General features: G+C 44.3%; 1 protein-coding gene across 2 annotated transcripts in view; it reads left to right on the top strand.

Moving 5' to 3' along the window:
* TENT4B (terminal nucleotidyltransferase 4B) overlaps window positions 1-21716 on the top strand; it is a 56849-nt gene that overhangs the window by 20825 nt on the left and 14308 nt on the right. For both annotated transcript variants that reach the window (XM_054048818.1, XM_054048819.1), the window contains exons 2-5: window positions 3638-3761; window positions 14086-14132; window positions 18607-18727; window positions 20499-20606. In XM_054048818.1, coding sequence (XP_053904793.1) covers window positions 3638-3761; window positions 14086-14132; window positions 18607-18727; window positions 20499-20606 — 400 coding nt within the window. The remainder of the gene's footprint in view (window positions 1-3637; window positions 3762-14085; window positions 14133-18606; window positions 18728-20498; window positions 20607-21716) is intronic.

Raw genomic sequence — 21716 nt, forward strand, 5'->3', positions numbered from 1 at the left:
AATAGGTGAATTTCTAATATGGGAATGTAAATCCAATTAAAAATACAGTAAACTGCACCTTTTAAACAGTAGTTTCTTTGAAGAGAACTCTGCCCCCTGCTGGAAGCACTGGCACCTGAAGAAAGAGTGGTCACCTGGAAAAGAGGGGCAGTGAGTTGAGACCACTGAACGGACTGGTTTTTTGTTGTGCAGTTTAAAAAGACCAGGCATCTATTTTTGAATTGTTACTGCATTAGCAAGGGACTAGCTGCACAAGACTCCTTGCTTCCAATGAGTTTTGACAGTGTAACAATTATTATTGCAGTGTAACAATTTCTTTAAAGAAAAAGGAAAAAAAGGCTTTGTTTTAACTTAGTAACTTAGTAAATGCAGTGGCATTAAATAGTAAGAAAATACTGTCATATTGCTAGAACTAATTTGTGGATACTTTTCATCTTTAAGCTAAAGATTTAAAATTCCTAGACTTTAGATTTAAGATGCTTGCAAACACATTCAGCATTCTCTTTAGTAGTTGAGTTAGGGTACATCTATACTGCACACTATTGGCAGTGGTGTGCGGTGTATGCATAGCCGCATGCATCTGTGAAAAGCAAGCTGTGTCTATACTGCAGAGTGTAGCTACACAAGTCAGTGAAAGGCTTTGGTGCTGCCTTCCCCCTGCCCGGAGCCTTTCAAAGCAGGAGTAGGCTCTGGTAGTGGAGAGGCAGCAGGACACTACACAGCTAAAAATAGCAGTGTAGACCAGGAAAGCACTGCTTGGACACATAGAGAACTGTGTAGAATACATACCCACAGGGTTCAGGCATGGCTTTACTTCCAAAAACAGTGTTTCACCAGCTGCTATTTATACTTGTGCTGGGGGGCGGGGGTGTAGCACATGTCCTCTACACACCACCTTAAGGAGAGGGCAGTGTAGATGTATTAATGGTCTTTTATTCATGCATTTACAGTAGCTCAAATATTTTCTAATGTCATTCTTCTAGAAATATCAGTTAATTAGCATATCTGGTACCTATTTTGGAAAATAAAGCTTTAACTAACTTTCTTGGAAGTCCAGTGCACTTATGCCTCTCTCTTGGCTTTGTAGCTTGCACCATTAGCAGTTAGCAAAATCAGACATGCTAAGTAAAGTATTGGGAACAGGAATGTTAACATTTTAAAGGAAAATGAGAATTTTTTCCCCCCATAATTTTTGTTGGATAAATGACCATGTCAAACAAATACAACTACTTATAGAAGGTCCCTGATCAGGGTCAGGTGATGCATCAAACAATTGTTGTATATGGATCAGTTGATATTCTGCATATTATTCTGTTTAATATATAGGTGTTTTTACAGAATTGTTGCTACTTGAGTTAACAGGAATGTAATGCCCATTAAGAACCATAGGGGACAAATCTGTAACAGAGTAATCTTATTTTAAAGCACAAGAACCAAACTTTGTCACTCAGTTTACTGTTTGCTAATGAAGTAACTGTGTTAATGGACAGCTCTCTGCTTTGTCCCATAACCTTTGGAAACATTCAATTTCTAATTTTTCCTTTTTTTAAATTACGAACCGGAAGAACTAAGTTATCACTCTGTTTTTGTTTTTGTTTTAAATTCTGGCAGACTGACTGTTTAACTAGCATCCTCTTCCTTTGTCACTGCAGGCTGTACTTAACAGTAAATCTGTACATTAATCGGTGTACTCCTGGCCATTACCTCGGAATCTCAGTAGTAAGTGGTAATGTGACCCAATGACTAAAAAATCAAGCCTCTCTGTTACCTAAAAAGCTCTGTTGGCCATGGAGTGTTCAGACTAGAGTTCCCCCAGCATGTGCGTCTCACATAAACTTAATTATCCTGACAGGGTTATAGTGATAGAACTTATAAAATATTAGTTTTATATTACAGACTGAATTGCATCAGGATTTCTAAGAGGAAATATTAAGTGGTGGACTAGGAGACCTTTTGAGAAACCAAATGATTAGGTTTTTATTAGGAAATACCTCCAAGTAGCAGATCACAAACAGTATATTGAGGGATGTGTGTTTTGGTCTCATGTTGAAGATTTTTGAGTGAAGAATACAAGTGGGGAGAGGAGGAAGGAGTAAGACAGTAGGAAGCCAAGTTTTATAGTAACAACCAAGTAAACGCTGAAAGAGCAGCCGTTCAATTTTGCAGATTTGCTGTTAGAAACACTCTGTAGCAATACCCGAAGAATAGAATGTCCTGCATAAGCATGACCTAGTGATGCTAGTGTAAGAGACTAAAATTAAACTAATTATACAAAGAGCATAGCTAGATACTAAGTAAAAAATAAAGAAAATGTTTGATCCTCTAATCCCTTGTCAGTTTTAGTAATCTACAGTGTAACTTGTAATAGGAGAATATTAAAATGTTTCAGACAGATGAAATTTGAGTTGCATATCTCTTTAGTCATAATACTTACTGTCATGTCCCTTTCAGATGTCCTTCATCTATTTCATGACATCTGTGGTATAGCTTCCATTGTGTGTGTGGGGGGGGGGGGGGGGGGAGGAGGCTAGGAAGACTTACCTTCCATCTGAGGACCTCAACTTTGTAAATCAGTCCTCTTGGCAGTCCATCAGAGCTTCTGGGCAAGATGCATTTGTTTTGACAATTAACTTTTTTTTTTTTTTTTTAATTCTTTTTAAAACATTTAGCTGCTACTATAATGGGCACTGTAGGAAACAAGTGAAATAAACTCATCAATCCCATGTCAGGGATTTATTTAATCTTGCAGGAATTCAATGACAGTTTAAATTTGGTGGTGTTGACAGAGAAAACGTGGTGAAAATGGGCTTTAGTCTTCTGGTTAGTTAGGAGGATGTTGCTATGTGCTAGTGCAAATGGATACACAAATTTCCTGGACTTGTGGATTGAGACTTGTGTTAAATTATGCTTAGTGTAGCTGTTTAATTAAAACCGCACCCAAAATGTGTGGGGACTTATTTTTAAAACAATGCAGCTGATCAGCTGACTGCCAACTTCATTCTACCCTGTGTTCCATTGATGTGTGTACACAGCTCCTTTTTAACACTAATACGAGAATACAGTGCTTAGTGTGAATGTTTCTGCTTAGGAGTGGACAAATAGGTACATATAACTGAGATGACTCTAACTACAGACAACTGTTTGTTAGTTGACATTTGTTTAAATGTCTCAGAATTGATTTTGTGTGGATTAACAAATCGCTTGTGCTGACACTGGCGATTAATCAGTTAGTGACAAGGGACTAACTGAAAAGGTTAGCTAAAAGGCTTTTGTTTAAATATTTGGATACTGTGCGTACCCTGAACTCATCATTAGAAACTTCCTTGAAGATTTAAAGCTTTATATATCATGCTGATGTTAACATATTTAGTAGTGCTATTTCTTTCACTTTTAGTGTGACCAAAAGCAGCTTTGATTAACTTCCACATTCTTCATAAACCTGATATAAGAATATCCTATGTTTTGTAGATTAATGTGTTGAAATTAAACTTCCGTAAATCTGAATTTACTTTTGTTGAAGGCAGACAATAGTTTTGTTTAGTGTTGAATGTCCTTGAAATATTTCTAAACCATTTCAGATAATAGCAGCCATTTTAATTTTTCTCTTTTAGTTAACTTATCTTTTTTCTCTCGTCAGTCTTCATGAAGAAATCATTGATTTCTACAAGTACATGTCTCCCAGACCGGAAGAAGAAAGAATGCGAATGGAAGTGGTGAACAGAATAGAAAACGTTATTAAGGAGCTCTGGCCGAATGCAGATGTGAGTAGGGCTTGGCATGCTCTAACAAAAAGCTTTGTTTCTGCTTGTGTCTTTGTAAACAGTTTTTTTTTTTTGTTTTTGTTACACTACCACTTTTCCCCGTTATTCCATATATAACTTTATGCTCAAATTGTGATATAGAAGATATTCACTATTTCTATGGCATCATAGTTGAGCTTGGTACTTTAGACATGTGCAGTAACTCCTCACTTAACATTGTCCCGGTTAATGTTGTTATGTTGCTGATCTATTAGGGAACAAGCTCGTTTAAAGTTGTGCAATACTCACTTATAACTTCGTTTGGCAGCTGCCTGCTTTGTCCACTGCTTGCAGGATTCTCTGGAAGAGCAGCCCCTCCTTGTGGGGATTAGAATCAGGGGTGGCCAGCAGTCTCTCCCCCCTCCCCCATCAGCTCCCCTAAATTCCCTGTAAGGTATGTGGCTTGGCAGCTGCCCAGCAGCAGTTCAGCTGTGTCGTTCCCCCCTGTTGCGGATTGTGGGGGAGTTAGGGCCCTGCACCCCTCTTCCCGAGATTCACTGCGACTCTCAACCAGCCAGTAAAGCAGAAGGTTTATTTAAGGACAGGAACACAGTCTCAAGCAGAGCGTGTAGGTACGACCAGACCCCCTCAATTAGGTCCCTCTGGGAGGTTCAGGGAGCTTAGACCCCAGCTTGGGGTTCCCTGCGTTGTACCACCCAGCCCCAACCGAAACTAAACTCCCAGCCCCTCCCGCTGCTCCTCTCCTTTGTTCAGTTTCCCGGGCAGAAGGTGTTAATTCTCCCCACCCCCGTTCCTGGCTCAGGTTACAGCTCAGGTAGCTTCCTTCAAGGGAAGTCCCACATCCCCACTGCAACCCCCCTGCAACATTCCCAGGTCAAATCTGCCCTGCTCTCTGCTCCGTCACATCTCTTCCCCCCTTCGAGACTGAACTGAGCGGGGTCACTCTGACCAGTGACCTGGGGAAGTTCAGGGCTCCCTCTCCGGGACAATGCGTCCGCTATCAGGTTGTCACGTCCCTTCACATGGACCACGTCCATGTCATAATCCTGCAGGAGCAGGCTCCATCTCAGGAGCTTGGCGTTGGCTCCTTTCATCTGTTGCAGCCAGGTCAGGGGAGAGTGGTCGGTGTGCACGGTGAAGTGACGCCCAAAGAGATATGGCTCTAGTTTCTTGAGGGCCCACACCATGGCCAGGCATTCCTTCTCGATGGCTGCGTAGTTCTGCTCCCGGGGTAGCAACTTCTTGCTCAGGTACACGATGGGGTGTCTCTCCCCCTTTTCATCCTCCTGCATTAACACCGCCCCCAGTCCTGTGTCTGAGGCGTCGGTGAACACCATAAAGGGCTTGTCAAAGTCTGGGTTTGCCAGAACTGGGCCACTGACCAGAGCCTCCTTCAGCGCCCGGAGAGCCTCCTGGCACTCCTCGGTCCAGACCACTTTGTCTGGCTTCCCCTTCTTGCACAGCTCAGTGATGGGGGCGGCTATGGCGCTAAAGTGGGGCACGAACCTCCGATAGTACCCTGCCATCCCAATAAAGGCTTGGACCTGCTTTTTGGTTTGAGGAGCGGGCCAGTCTCTGATCACCTCCACTTTGGCTGGTTCCGGCTTTAGGCAGCCGCTTCCCACCCGGTGGCCTAGGTAGGATACCTCAGCCATCCCCACCTTGCACTTCTCCGGTTTTACGGTCAGCCCAGCCTTCTGGAGTCGGTCCAGCACTTGTCTAACCTGGGATATGTGGTCCTCCCAGGTCTGGCTAAAGACACAGATGTCATCGATATACGCCACGGCAAAACTCTCCATCCCCCTCAGTAGCTGATCCACCAGGCGCTGGAAGGTGGCCGGCGCTCCCTTGAGGCCGAAGGGCAGGGTCAGGAACTCATAGAGCCCCAGAGGGGTGACAAAGGCCGATTTCAGCCTGGCATCTGCATCCAGCGGCACTTGCCAATAGCCCTTTGTAAGATCCATGGTGGTAAGGTACCGAGCACCTCCCAGCTTGTCTAGGAGCTCGTCCGGCCTGGGCATGGGGTAGGCATCGGCTACAGTGATGGCATTGAGCTTCCGATAGTCCACACAGAACCGGATCGACCCGTCCTTTTTGGGGACCAGCACCACCGGCGAGGCCCAAGGGCTGGAAGACGGCTGGATCACCCCCAAAGCCAGCATGTCATTGACCTCTCTTTCCAGGTCCTGAGCAGTTTTCCCTGTGGCTCGGAAGGGGGAGCATTTTATAGGCGGGTGCGATCCTGTCTGCACCCGGTGGACAGTCAGATTAGTGCGTCCAGGCTGGTTGGAAAACAGCTGCTGGTACAGATGCAGCACCCCTCCGATCTCAGCTCGCTGGGCAGGGGTTAGCCGATCAGAGAGGGGAATTGCTTCCAGGGGGAAGCCAACTCTTGTCCCAGGGAATAGATCTACTAAAGGGTCTTCTCCCTGCCCCTCCCACTGTCCACACACGGCCAACACCATATTCCCCCTGTCATAATATGGCTTCATCATATTCACATGGTACACCCGGTGGTGGTGTGCCCGGTTCGACAGCTCCACCACATAGTTTACCTCGTTTAGTTGCTTGACAACCTTGAAGGGCCCTTCCCAGGCGGCCTGGAGTTTGTTTTTCCTCACGGGGATGAGGACCATCACCTGATCCCCAGTGGCGAAGGCGCGGGCCCGTGCTGTGCGGTCATACCAGACCTTCTGCTTCCTCTGGGCTCTGGCCAGATTCTCCCTGGCCAGGCCCATGAGCTCGGCAAGTCGTTCCCGGAAGGTCAGGACATACTCCACCACCGACTCTCCGTCAGGAGTGGCCTTCCCCTCCCATTCGTCTCTCATCAGGTCCAGGGGCCCCCTTACCCGCGTTCCATATAGCAGTTCGAAAGGCGAAAACCCGGTAGACTCCTGGGGTACCTCCCTGTACGCAAACAGCAGGTGAGGTAAGTACTTGTCCCAGTCCTGCGGGTGCTGATTCATAAATGTTTTCAGCATCATTTTTAGCGTCCCATTGAACCTCTCCACCAGCCCGTTGGATTGGGGGTGATATGCTGAGGCCCAGTTGTGCCGGACCCCACATCTCTCCCACAAGCACCGGAGTAGGGCCGACATGAAGTTGGACCCTTGGTCCGTCAAGACTTCCTTGGGGAACCCCACTCGGCTGAAAATGGTCAGCAGCGCATCCGCCACAGTGTCTGCTTCAATGGACGATAAGGGCACTGCCTCGGGGTAGCGGGTGGCGAAATCTACCACCACCAGGATGTATTTCTTCCCAGACCGGGTCGTCTTGCTGAGAGGTCCCACTATGTCCATGGCCACCTTCTGGAAAGGCTCCTCTATGATGGGCAAAGGTCTCAATGCCTTCCCCTTGTCCCGGGCCTTCCCCACCCTCTGGCAGGAGTCACAGGATCGGCAGTACTGCCGGACGTTGGTGAAGACCCCGGGCCAGTAAAAGTTCTGTAGCAGCCTCTGCCTGGTGCACCGGATCCCCTGGTGCCCTGCGAGCGGGATGTCATGGGCCAGGTACAGTAGCTTGTGGCGAAACTTCTGGGGAACCACCAGCTGCCTCCTGATCCCCCACGACTCCACTTCCCCCGGGGGAGCCCACTCTCGGTACAGGAACCCCTTCTCCCACAGGAACCTCTCCTTGCATCCTCTCCTCATGGTCTGTACCACACTGAGGTCAGCCAGGCCCCTTAGCTTCCGCAGGGAGGGGTCCTTCTGCAACTCGGCCTGGAACTCGGCAGCTGGGGAAGGGATGGGGACCTGCTCCCTCTCGTCGGCTGGGTCGGAAGCCCCAGCCACCCCGCGGCCTGTCCTTGGGTGTTCCTTCCCCACCCGGGAAGGGTTCGGTGCCTCCGGTGGGACATCCTTCCCAAGGTCAGGGCGTAGTGCCCCTCGCCGGCTCTGGCTACGGGTCACGACTAAGGCGGTCTGGGGGCTGCTTGGCCAGTCCTCTGGGTCCCCCCCCCATCAACACCTCAGTGGGCAAATGGTGGTGCACTCCCACGTCCTTGGGGCCCTCCTTGGCCCCCCATTTCAGGTGTACCCTCGCTACGGGAACCTTGAATGGGGTCCCGCCCACCCCGGTCAGGGTCAGGAAGGTGTTGGGCACCACCCGATCTGGGGCCACCACCTCGGGCCGGGCCAGTGTCACCTCTGCGCCCGTGTCCCAGTATCCATAAACTTTCTTCCCATCCACCTCCAGGGGAACAAGGCACTAGCTCCGCAGGGACAGCCCCGCGCCAACTCTGTAAACGGAGAACTTTGAATCCGGAGCATCTGACCCCCCAGAGAAGCTGGCCGGGGGCCCTTCTCTCTCTTGAGCAGTTGATAAGCTGCCAGCCCCTCTTGCGTGGGAAGCCTGCCCCTCGTCCGTCTGGGCCTCTACCAAGTTAACCCGGTGCGGGTTCGGTCTGCTCAATCTGTCCTTGAGCTTGGGGCACTGGGCCCGAACGTGGCCTCTTCGGCCGCAGTAATAGCAGCTCAGGTCCCGTGGGTCCCCTCGAGCCGGTCGGTTGTCCCTGATGCTGGGCATTCCCCGTGGGAGGGGATTCCCCATATTCCCCCTTTGGGAGGTCCCAGGGTGACTCTCTCTCTGCATCGCGGCGGGCCTGTTCCTTTGGGGCTCCTCCCTGCCACCCCCTGACCGGCTCTTTACAAACTCATCAGCCAGCTGCCCAGCGTGTCGCGGGTTCTCTGGCTTTCTGTCCACCAACCACAGCCTCAGGTCGGATGGGCACCGCTCATACAGTTGCTCCAGTACCAGCAGTTTAATCAGGTCCTCCTTCGTCTGGGCCCCACCAGCCCACTTGCTGGCGTATCTTTCCATGCGGACGGCTAGTTGCAGATATGAGATCTCAGGGGTTTTATCTTGACTCCGGAACCTTTCCCGGTACATCTCAGGAGTCAGCCCAAACTCACGTAGCAGGGCCTTTTTGAATAGTTCGTAGTCCCCTTTCTCTGCCTCTCCCAGTTGGCGGTACAATGCCACGGCTTTGGGGTCCAGTAAGGGGGTAAGGACCCGGAGTCTGTCCGCGGGATCAACCCGGTGCAGCTCGCAGGCCGTCTCAAAGGCCTCCAGGAAGTCATCCATGTCCTCCCCCTCCTTGTATGGGGCCATGATGCACTTATCAAAGCTCCGTGCAGTCCTGGGTCCCCCCTCACTCACCGCAGCCGGGGGTTCGCTGCCCTTCAATCTCGCCAGTTCCAGGTCATGCTGACGCTGTCTCTCATTCTCCTGTCTCTGTCTCTCTTCATGCTGTCTCTGTCTCTCATTCTCCTCCCGTTCATGCTGTCTCTGTCTCTCTTTCTCCTCCCGTTCATGCTGTCTCTGTTGTTCACGATCCTCCAGCTCTCTCAGTTTTAGCTCTTTCTCCCATTCCAGCCAATTCCGCTCCACGGATGCCGAACGTCGCCGGGAGGATCCTCTGCTGGCCGGCGGGCTTCGCCGGGGGGATCCCCTGCTGGCCGGGGGGGTCACGGCGCCTTCGGTATTTGCTGGGCTCCTCCCCACCCTTCCCCTAGGCATAGGAAGGAGGGGTCTCGGGAAGCCCTCAGCAGCCGGCTGACCACTCCCAGCTGGGACAGACACTGGTGCCTGCGCTGCATTTGCCAGGCTGCTTCCCTGAGACACAGGGATCAGTTCATTCGCGCGATCTTCCGCCTCCAGCTGGGCAATGAGCTGTTCTTTGGTGAGCCTCCCAATGCGCAGCCGCCTCTGCTTGCACAGCTCCACCAGGTCGCTCTTAAGCCGCTTGGCATACATCTTCCTGCTGGCCACTCACCGGCCTGTGTGCTCACAGCTCCCCACAGTTCCCAGGGGGACCCCTAGTGTGCCAGCCCTTCTCGAGGTCACCGCCTCTCTGCCAGGGTCGAGCTGCAGACTCCTCCGCCCCTGGGACCACTCGCTACGATCCCCCCGGGGGACCCTGTTACTGCAAAAGTCCTTCTCGCTGGTCACACACTCCCAGGGGTAATAACCGTCTCTCTCCCACTCTTCAGCACGCCTGGTCCCCGTCAATCCCCCTTCGTTTTACTGCTCCCCAGTCACTTACTGCAGGAAGCGCCGTCCACGGGGTGCAGTAGATCCCGCCGCTGCCACCAGTTGTTGCGGATTGTGGGGGAGTTAGGGCCCTGCACCCCTCTTCCCGAGATTCACTGCGACTCTCAACCAGCCAGTAAAGCAGAAGGTTTATTTAAGGACAGGAACACAGTCTCAAGCAGAGCGTGTAGGTACGACCAGACCCCCTCAATTAGGTCCCTCTGGGAGGTTCAGGGAGCTTAGACCCCAGCTTGGGGTTCCCTGCGTTGCACCACCCAGCCCCAACCGAAACTAAACTCCCAGCCCCTCCCGCTGCTCCTCTCCTTTGTTCAGTCTCCCGGGCAGAAGGTGTTAATTCTCCCCACCCCCGTTCCTGGCTCAGGTTACAGCTCAGGTAGCTTCCTTCAAGGGAAGTCCCACATCCCCACTGCAATCCCCCTGCAACATTCCCAGGTCAAATCCACACCCCCCCCCCCCCTGCCATGCTGCTCCTGACCTGCCCTCTCCCTTGGAGCTGCTCTCGGGAGCTTGCGGGGGGGGGGGGGTGCTGATATCAGGATGTCCCCCTGCTCCTGCCGTGTCGTCTCCCCCTCCCTTCCCCCTCCCCGCTCTGTACCCCCTCTCCACAAAGCTGAGGAGAGGGACAGAGAGGAGGGAGCTGGCTGGAAGCTGTTGCTTCCTGTCTGAACTGGCTGATCTGCTTAAAAGGGCAATGTACTTGAAGTGGTGTCAGTGTATTTAAAGGGGCAATGCACGTCTCTGTCACTCATGCATCTACCCCCCAGCACTTTGGAAAGTCAGCACCTGTGCAGCCCTGTGTGTGCTATCAGGAGGAGGGAGTGGTGTGCTCCAGCTGGATAGCATGGGCTCATCATCATTTCAGTTTTTGCAGGGAAGGGTTTGCAGCTACTGCCCTGCATTGGTTGTGTTTCCTCTCTCCTGTCTCAGTCCATGCTGCCTTGCAGAGTGTGAGGCTACATTAACAGCAGCCTATTAACCCTTGAGGGCTCAGCTGAGTGCTGGTAGTTCATCATTTAGCAGCAAGGCATTCCTTGGGAAATATTCCACTCTCTTACTCCACCACCTCAACCAAGCTTCACAATCATTCATTGCTGTATACAATATTAAACTGTTTGTTTAAAATTGTTTATATACATATAAGTATAACTTTTAATGTCTTTTATCTGGCAAAAAAAATAATTCCCTGGAACCTAACCCCCCCCCCCCATTTACATTATTTCTTATGGGGAAATTGGATTTGCTTAACATGGTTTTGCTTTTTTAGGAACATAATTACAACGTTAAGTGAGGAGTTACTGTATATGAACAAATGCCCTGGTTAGGGAAGCTAAATTAGATATACTACCAACAAAGGAAGGGTATGAGATCTAACCAGAATTATATTTGGGTGTTTGTTACCATGCATCTCATTAGTTCTTAACTTTTTTTTTTTTTTAATGTTACTTAAGAGTGTGAGGTAAGGCAGAAGTGTAGGAGAACATGACTGGTGGGGGAGGCCTACCTGATTGGATTGAGGTGGCTTGTCCTGCTGGAAAAGAGACGCGTATGTGCATACAGGTATAAGAGATGGTTCCTTCCTACACTATGACTTAGATCAGGGTTTCTCAGGACAATTTTTTTTGGTGGCCTCAGAGTGCAACCACCAACTCTTGCTGGCCGCTGTCACACTTTTCACTCAAATATTTACTCGCTTTAGGAAAAACAAATAAATATGCACATATACATGTCCAAAATCATTGTAATTTATTTATTGCTAGCTTGTAAGTCCTGTTGTTAAAAGTGATATTAACAAACATACAAATATCACTTTTCACAGCATACTTACTCAGACTCAGCAAACCTGGGGACAAATTAAGCCCTGGATTCAGGGGCTGGGGGAGACAGCAGGAGCCAGGGGTGATTCGGGTCGGGGGAGACCCACCACCCCTGGGAAGGTGTGGAACTTACCAGTTGCCTGCTCCTCCAGCGTTGTGCCCCAGCTGTCTCCAGAAGGGGCAGGGCCCAACCCCTGCTTGCAGCCCTAGCAGCCAACACAAAGGCAGTGCATCCAGGAGCAACAGTGGTGTAGGTGATGATGATATGCTGTAGCTCATGACTCAACTTATTGTTGTAGTTCTCATCTTGTAAAATCCTTGCATGTGCTTTCAAATTTAAACTGTTCACTCTGTTTTTTAATTTTAAATAAAGCATTACTACAATAAATTAACTCCATAGAATGTAATTTAGAAATACAATATTGTTTCACTTGCCCCAAGGATATTAGTTGCTTGGTGTTTTACTGGGGGAAGCTTGAGTGGTGCCTGGTCTCTGTCCATGGCTCTAGCCAGTGCTATTCACATTAACTTTACATGTAAGTTTTTTTGTTTGTTTGTTTGTTTTTAAAACCCTATAAATTTCAGATGTGACAAATCTAGGTACAGTATAACTTGAATTTGAAATTAACTAAGATTAAGTGTTCTTGTATACTTTGACACCAAAACACACAACCAATAAGGTGTAAACACTGTGAACAAGCATGTTGAACCATTTATGAGCACAAACAATAAAATAAAATAGCCTGTCTGCATGAATGAAACTTTAAAACAAGACATGGTACATACATTGTATGCTTTCCCCACATCATTCAAGAAAGGGATAAAAAGTTGATTGTGTAAAACTATATATCTTAACCTGTAACTTTATGTATAGACTTCAGAAATTGTCATTTGGTCTCTTACTTGAGGGGGATGTGCTTAGAAGGAAACATTCCTAATAAGTGAGAATTGTTCTTGGCATCAGCTGGTTTCCACCATAAGAGAGGCTTTAATTACACTGAAACTGAACGACATTTAGTGATTTTTTTTTTTTTTAAGTGAAGGCATTTAAAATAAAATAAAAGAACTTGACGATGTGAACATTAAATCTTGCTAGTACTGTATAAACAAAAGTTGTCATACAATGAAATTCAGAGGAAAGCTTGTCATGTTAACCTTAACTGTACTTGGATATTACACAGTCCTCCGCGTTGGTCAGAGAACAGTTGATGTTGCATACCTTGTGCAATTATGACAATACCATAGTTGGACACAAGATAGGCAGTAGTAAGCTTAAGTCTATTTAATCTGGCAAACATAAAATTCACTGTTTTAAACGTTGGGGTGGGAGAGGAATATAAACTGGCTTGCAAAGGGTTCCTATTTTGCATTAATTGTGGGTGTTAGGATTTGTGTTTGTTAGAATGAATACCTCTGGGTACGTTGAATGGTAAAGGTTCTCTTAGAAACATTAGCATTGTATTAATGGCTGCAAAATCCAAGACAGAAGGAAGACCTCAGTAAGGCTTGGTCTATGCTAGCAACTTCTGTAAAACTGTGTTGCTCAGGGGTGTGGAAAATCTATATCCCTGAGCAATGCAGTTATATCAATCTAACTTCCAGTGTAGACAGTGCTGTGTCAGTGGAAGGGTTTCGCCCTTCAACATACCTACCACCTCTCAGGGAGGTGGAGTACCTATGCCGCTGACAGGAGAAGCCTTCTTATTAGTGTAGGTAGTGTCTTCACTGAAGCGTTACAATGGCGCAGCTGCATCAATGCATCTGTGCCACTGTAGGATTTTAAGTGTAGACATGCACTAAGATTGTAAAGATGTTAGCAAAAATATAAATAGTTTACATGCAAGCAGAAAAATGCACCTGCACCAACACAATAAGAATGCTGCAGGATAGTATTAATAGCACTCCTAGCACACTCCAAAAAGTTAGTGCTTGTAACACTTCTATAAAGTAGATGGTAATATATATTTGTGGTAGTACAAAGGTATAAATGTCTTGAGAACTAGAACACAAACTCTTTTTTGCCTGGATGTTATATCAGACTCTTTGATGCTTTTCTCTAGTAGTATTATTTTTAAAAATAGTTTCTTACACATTTAAGTATTTTTAAAATGAGGGATTTGTAATGGAAAAGCTGATGGAGCTAGAACTCTACTGTCACGAGTAGCACTTTAATTAGAAATAATATTTATTCTGATATTGTCTTCTATCTGTACAGCTGCTTACTGTCAGGTATATTTTTAGGCCTATTGCTGCATTGCTCTATTTCTAATCTTTTAAAGTTAAAGATGTAAATACTTGAGTTTGCCAGGCTCCTCTGTTTTATGGTCATGTTAAATATTTCAGTAATACCTAAAACTACCAGTGGAGGGTAGCAATAGTCAAACTTTTCTGGAGACTCGATTAGATAATTGTTCAGAAATTTAAAAGGTGCATTCTAATGCCCTATTTTTCTGTTACAGGTGCAGATATTTGGAAGTTTTAAAACTGGTTTATATCTACCTACTAGGTTAGTACCTTTTCAGTAACTTCTTCTACATTGTTTAGGCATATTTTGAAGTGTCTTCCTCTGCTGTTTACCTTTATCCCCCATTGCTGTATGTTGAATTTTTGTGCACTGAGAGAGAATAATGCTCCTGGGGTGGAATATGCACTTGTCATCTTACTGTTTTCCTAACTACTGACTTATATCATGTGTTTTGTATCATATATATATATATATTCAAAGCTGACTTGTATACAGGCATTTGTAGAGAGTACCTGTTTCAGTGATGTTTAAAAAATACCATATCTTAAAAGATTGCTTCATGAGGGGGGGAGGGATAGCTCAGTGGTTTGAGCATTGGCCTGCTAAACCCAGGGTTGTGAGTTCAATCCTTGAGGGGGCCACTTAGGGATCTGGGGCAAAATCAGTACTTAGTCCTGCTAGTGAAGGCAGGGGGCTGGACTCGATGACCTTTCAAGGTCCCTTCCAGTTTTAGGAGATGGGATATCTCCATTAAAAAAAAAAAAATATATATATATATATATATATATATATGTTTTAAAATGTCTGACTATCCCTTAAAACTGCTCAAGCCTGAAGGTAAATATTATACTTTTATTCAGCCCTCCCAATAAATACATTGTAAAAATATAAAGAATGATTGATGGATTATATGAAATAGGACACATCCCCTGTTTAGATCCTGCTTGCATTAATTTAAAATGTGACCCCTTTGATCATATTATCAAGTATAAATTTAGTTTTATAATTCAGTCTAATTACAAGATTAAATCAAAGTAAAAGTTTAGATTTCTCCCACTTCACTGTGATTTTTCCAGCATGTGATACCCTTTAAACCTGACATTTGAGGTCAAGTATTAAGCTATTTATATTAAAAGAGAAGCTGAATCCAGTTTCTAGAAGAAGAAATGAAAACATCAGCATATTACGTAGTCAGTTTGGTTGACATAAATGATTGTAAATGTCTTTGTTCACAAAGATAGGGGAATAAAGCCTTTTCAAGAATCCAGGCTGCTGCTGCCTTTATTAAAAAAAAAAAAAAAAAAAAATGTATACAATGAGCCTAACAAAAGAGGAGGCTATTTTTTAGCTAACCACTTAAACCAAAAGAACTCTTAAAGCTATCAACACATACACCGGGGTCAGCAACCTTTCAGAAGTGGTGTGCCAAGTCTTTATTTATTCACTCTAATTTAAGGTTTTGTGTGCCAGTAATACATTTTAATGTTTATAAAAGGTGTCTTTCTGTAAGTCTATAACCTATAACTAAACTATTGTTGTATGTAAAGTAAATAAGGTTTTTAAAATGTTTAAGCAGCTTCATTTAAAATTCAATTTAAAATGCAGAGCCCCCTGGACTGGTGGCCAGGACTCGGGCAGTTTGAGTGCCACTGAAAATCAGCTCGCGTGCCGCCTTTGACACGCATGCCATAAGTTGCCTACCCCTGATATACACTAATCAGATGCTAAAGATAAAATGTGTCTATTTAGTCCCACTCAAGCTTCTATCACTGAGAAATCTTAAGTAGCTAACTGCAGACTTAGCTAAATATATTACTAATTTCCATCAAAAGAAAGTTCATCACAAGATCGCATTAAGATCTTGAATGTAGGAATTTGAAATAATTTTGCCAATTAAAAATGTAAAATATAAGTAATCTTCAAGCCCTAATGGTTACAGGATAAATTCCTATAAGCAATTCAAAGACTGTAGTTTATACTTTAAAGACCTTTAAAAACATTTTTTTCCCAGGGAACATTTCAGAATGAGTAATTAGTTGATTCCCAAACCTGACTACAATATTCTTCTCTGTTCACAATTATTATTTCTCATCTACTCTTAGGAGGAAAATGCTTAATAAAATTAGGAACCAAATTAAAGAAACTTCTTCATATAATTGGCTTTGACTTATGAAGCAACAAGAAAGAAATCAAACTGAGTTGCTAAATTTCTGACAAGTAGGCCTCTCAGAAGCACAGGTCCCCTGAGAAAACATGTTGCCTGCTTAAATTTGGCTTTGTTCTTTCTTCAGACAATTTGGATTAATCAAAAATAGATTAGGTGCTGATAATTCAAGAAATATATGCATCATTATTCACATGTCTAATAGACTTAATCCCCTTGCTGCTCCAGTCTTGATGCTTGGCATTTGTTCTGAGCCCTTCAGTGGTTCAGATTTTGATTACAATTTGTAAAGTTAGTTTTTATTCACTATCAAAACTCAATTGGGAGAATTTAATTGCAATCTTTCTGAACTCTTGATGCACTGGTCAGAGGCACTTCTGTCTTGCCGGCCTTTTTTCCCTGTTCGTTGTTGTTGCTCTGGAGCATGCCTACTTTGCTATTCAGAAGAATTCCAATGCTTGGAGTATTTGATTTAATAAAACAGAATTGAGGCCAGCGTGGTACACTGTGCCTCTTCAGTCTACTTTGTTATTAGTCTCTAACATGAACACAATTTTCTCTTGTTTCTTTAATTTTTTTATTCATCTCTAGCTACACCGTTAGTCTAGATCTGAGGTTTTCCTGTTAAAACACCCTTTGCTGGCCTTTTTGATTCTGTTGTTCTAAAATAGAATCCCTTGACTATCCAATTACCTCAGTGCTGGGGACTAATTAGATAACGATTGTTCATCTGATGGGGGTCAAGTAGTGTTATCCTTCAGGTAATATGTATTCTCAGGGTGTTACTATATTGCTCTCTCTGGCCTGGGGCACACTAGAAGCATTCTTTGCTGCTACCAAATCTGTTGAGCAATGAGTTGAGCACTGATTTAGCTGCAAGTGCAGATCCGAATAAAGTAGTGCAGCACCATTTCAGAAGAGAAGGTTTTAACCATAGTTTTCTGAAATGTGCTGAGTGGTGTTTGTTCCTGGTCAGCTAAACAGTATATAGTTGGACTGGTGTTTAAACCTGTCTGTTGTTAACACTGATTAGAATTTGCACACAGACAGCCAAAGTTCCTAATGTGGCTTCTGTAAAAGTACAAAATTCTAAAATCTGCATAAAAATAACTTCTGAAATAAGGTAGATTCCCCAGTATTTCTTTTCCCCCCGCCAGAGTTTACTTTGGCAAACCAGTTTATTGGTGAAGAATAATCCGTCTAGGCCTAAATCCTTCCCTCTTCACCCAAATCAGACTGGTCTAGTGCCTGATTTGGAAAGCAGACCTTAAACTACAAACCAAAAAAGAAGTTTGGAAAAATATATAGCTCAGCTTCTTCAAAGCCTCCAAAAAAAGTTTTCACTGTTTTTTTTACATTTTAAAGACTCTTTTGGACCCTAATAAAATTGCAGTCATCTAGGCACCTTTAAAATTTCTATTAGAACGCTCATCAAGGCTGTGATTACCATTAGATGGATGCTATCCTCACTGATTTATGAAATCTGTTCTGTCTGAAGACACTGCTAGTTCATGCACATAAAGAAATAATTGTTTTTGTCTTGAAACTTGTAGTTTGTAATACTGGATAGTTAACAATCTGTTCTATCAGTTTGATCCACTACTTTTCATGCACACATCAGAGAGAAAAAATCCCCTGCAAATCTCATCTATAGCCCAAACTGGGCTCCTATCCATCTCCTCTCTCTCCTGCAGCTAAAGATGCTCTGATGGTTTAATTCTAATTAGGACTTGCTATTTTCATATTCAAAGGAAAATTACTGAGACTTAGTTAAAACACCTTAAATAACTAACTTACTTAACCTTTTTCAAAACTCTGCTTCAGTATTTATTTAGTGAATAGGTGTGTAATCTCTCTTGGTGAAGGGTTCTATCTTTGATATTTTTCAGTTAATTGGTGGGGGGGGGAATCAGTTTGATGCAGAGTAGGCTGGAAAGCAGTTAAAACCCAAGGGTTTCAAGGTTGTTCTATATACTTATAAATTACTCTGATTAATGTAGTCATTACATCAACTTTTCATATGTAGTTTAACAGCTCATAGTTCTTCTGAATACTATTTCCATTGTTTTTTAATGGAAAGGTGGATTCATTTATCCCACTTCTCATTATCAAATTGTCAGGATGATAGCTTGCTGTCTGATTTTAGTATATTTACAGTGTTGTAACTGTGTTGGTCCCAGGCTATGGGAGACGCAAGGGTGGGTGAGGTAATATCTTTAATGGACCAACTTCTCTTGGTGAAAGAGAGAACTTTTGAGTTCCATCTGAAGCCTGAGGTCACCTGAAGAAGAGCTCTGTGGAGCTCAAAAGCTTGTTTCTTTCACCAACAGAAGTTGCTCTTATAAAAGACATTACCGCCTTGTCTCCCTTAACGTATTTTAGGCATTTAAAAATTACTCTGATGTTGTGTATTAATTTGTATCTTCCTCCTGCTTAAGAGAATTCAGTGACCTGTTTTACTTATTTTACTTTCTATTGGCGTTTTTCCAGTCCTATACTTTTAAATGCCCACCAAACCTAGCGTCAGTACATATATTAACTTACTATTTTTATGTTTTCTTGCATTTTCAGTGATATTGACTTAGTTGTGTTTGGAAAATGGGAGACTTTGCCTCTGTGGACCCTGGAAGAGGCTCTTAGAAAGCACAATGTAGCAGATGAAGGTTCAGTAAAGGTTCTAGACAAAGCAACTGTAAGTCTTTTTCCAGTTTAATATCTTCAGGTATACTTCTACTTTGTAAAATAGTATCATTTTACTCAGACTTTGCTTTGTGATGGTCGGAATCAAATCTGCTTATTTAGTGACAATTTTATTACTCATAATGTGTCTTGTAATTTGTTTACTCTATGGACAGATTTGCTGCGATATTTGTGGATTTGTCTAAATTGCACTGCAAACCTGGGTTTGTGGACCCAACCTTGAGGAGTTGGTGTTTGAGCCTGGTCTTAAGCTTCCATGCTGCATTGTAAACCTGGGCTTACAGTTACTAGACTCAGGTCTCACAGCCATACTAATGCATCCATACGTCACTATACAGACCTTCTGACTCTGTCTGTGACTTGAGCTGCATCCACACTGCAAAATGACAGAGCTTGGACCCCAAACCACAGCAAAACTTGGGCTCTGACCCATCCCCTTATCTGGGTCCTAGAACCTGGCTTCTGAGTGCTTGCTGGCCCAAGTCAGACTGATTTCTATGTGGATGTAAAGGGCGCTTGGGCTCAAACCTGAGTGGGAGCCCAGAACTAGTGTGCAGTGTAAACCTACACTGTCTCTCTTTCCTCTTCTCATTAAGAATGTTTGCATGAAATCAGGGATCTTTAATTGTTGTGCATTTGTTGCCCTCTGGTGTTTGCTTCTCAGAAGAAATTATACTGTTTTGACTTCACAACTACCGTATATACTTGTTCATAAGGCGAATTTTATAGTAAAAAAGGGAAGCACCAGAGAAGGGGGTTGGCTTATAAACGGGTATAGAGGGGGAGAGGTGGGACACAACTCCTCCCCGCAACAGAGGAAGGGAAGAGGCGGGGCCAGAGTCTCTCCGCTTCTGGCCACACTGCTCTCCCCCCAGCCTCCAAAGCAGCTGCAGCTTTGGGGCTGGCAGGCTGCAGCCATGCCGCTCCCCTCCCCCCGCCCCCCCGAGCAGGCTGTGGCTGCACCACCCGGCCCATGGAACGTGCCGCGCTGCCCACCATGATGGAGCAGCTCCAGCCAGGCCAGAGACATCCTCCCCAGATAAGGTGGGAAGGGATGAGATGGGGAGAGTGTGGAGGTCCCGGTCTAGAGGTGGGGTCATGTGGGGGGTGGTCACAGGGGTTACTCCCCTGACTCCCAGCTTCCCCACCCTCAAATTTCCCCACCAGTTGCTGTCCCGGTCCATCGGGGTAAGCAACTGGCGTGCTGGGACACTTTGTTTACTTAGGTTTACCTCTATTCCTGCGGACGCTCAAGGTAAACAAACCATCTCAGCTCACCAGCAGCTTATCCTGATGGCCCGGAAGCCAAAGTTTGCTGACCCCTCAATTATAGGGTCGGCTTTTGAATGAGTCCTAAAAATTTTCCATTTTTACTTATCCATCTTGGGAGGGTCAGCTTATAAACAAACCGGCTTATGTTCGAGTATATACTGTACTCACTTTACAGCATTTTAAAATGTTTCAGAACAGTGTTATGCATAACAGATTTTAAATTGAAAATAGTTTCAGTACGAGTTAAAAATCATTCCCAATTCAATTAAATGTATAAAAAAGGGGTGAGATCTTTAAATTCACAGCGCTCCTGCAATCTTTCTCTCTCCCTCCCTTCCTTCTACAAATCTATAAAACAGTTCAAATTTGCTAGTGTAGGTATTTGCACATCCTCTTTTAGTAATGAAGCTAAATATATCTTGGAAACTTAGTAGATTACTTCTCCCTTTCAGATAGTTTAATATTAACTTTATCTCTTGCTCTTTTGCCAGGTACCTATTATTAAACTGACAGATTCCTTCACTGAAGTAAAAGTCGATATCAGCTTTAATGTACAGAATGGGGTTAAAGCAGCCCAACTCATCAGAGATTTTATCAAGGTTAGATAATTCTTTATGCTAGCACTATGGAGTTGTACATTGATAATTCACTTTATAATAAGAATGGGGTAAAGTAAAATGCAGAATCAAATATTCAGACACTCTACTTTATCCTTTGTCAGTCTGGTACCAAAATATTGCCACTCTTAAGGCTCAAACAAAGTGAAGAACATGTTGCTATCTAAACAACCTGGAATTAAATATTCATGGAAAGTATACAGAGAAATTCTCACTGTATGTTTGCAAGAGAAGGTGCATTAGCATCAATATTAAATGTGTCTTATTGAGAGTTCAGTTCCTTTATTGCTCATACAGCAGATAATCAGGCTCTATTAATCAAAAATAGATCAGCATAATATAGAGTTTATACATTATCAATTGCAGCAGTTACATCTTCACTCTGTTCTAAATTATGAGCTTAACTGTGCTCATATTTGTTTCCCCTTGTTTACAACAGATTGGAGACACCTTTTCTTTTTCTAGGTTTTGTACGTATTTCAGATATTAGTAGACTGTAGAGTACAAGTGGCCTTAGACCACTGAGACATTTGAAGTAACTATACCTAGTACACTGTTCATACTTGACAAAATTTACCAGAGCGCACATCTTGCTTCTGACGGATTCTGCATGTACAAAGAAAAAAGTTTACAACAATTTGACTGGTAGTGAATTTCCACAGTAAAGCTTAGCATGAGTACAAGGCATTCTGGTAATACAGTTCATAATTATATAGCTTAATCTACATAAAAAGTATTCTGGAAATATATTGGCTAACTATCTTAACTACTTTAGTTATTCATGCCTGCAATGATTAATACAAGAGGTTGGTGCAGAAAGCCAAAATACTTGTGTCAGGCTTGTATAGTATTAATAAATATGGCATTCATTACTTAATTGAAAAATGACATATTAAGTTCCTGTGTAAGCTTGAAAGCTTGTCTCTCTCACCAACAGAAGTTGGTCCAATAATAGATATTACCTCACCCACCTAGTCTCTTAACTATTTGAATAGTTATAACCTCAGAGCAAAATTCTTAGATCTCTCGACTCAGTAAAGCTTTTTGCATGGGTGAGGCAAGGAGGATTTAACCCTTAATGTTAAAAATTGA

The sequence above is a fragment of the Malaclemys terrapin genome, chromosome 14 (genome assembly GCF_027887155.1).
Source record: "Malaclemys terrapin pileata isolate rMalTer1 chromosome 14, rMalTer1.hap1, whole genome shotgun sequence".
Lineage (NCBI taxonomy): Eukaryota > Metazoa > Chordata > Testudines > Emydidae > Malaclemys > Malaclemys terrapin.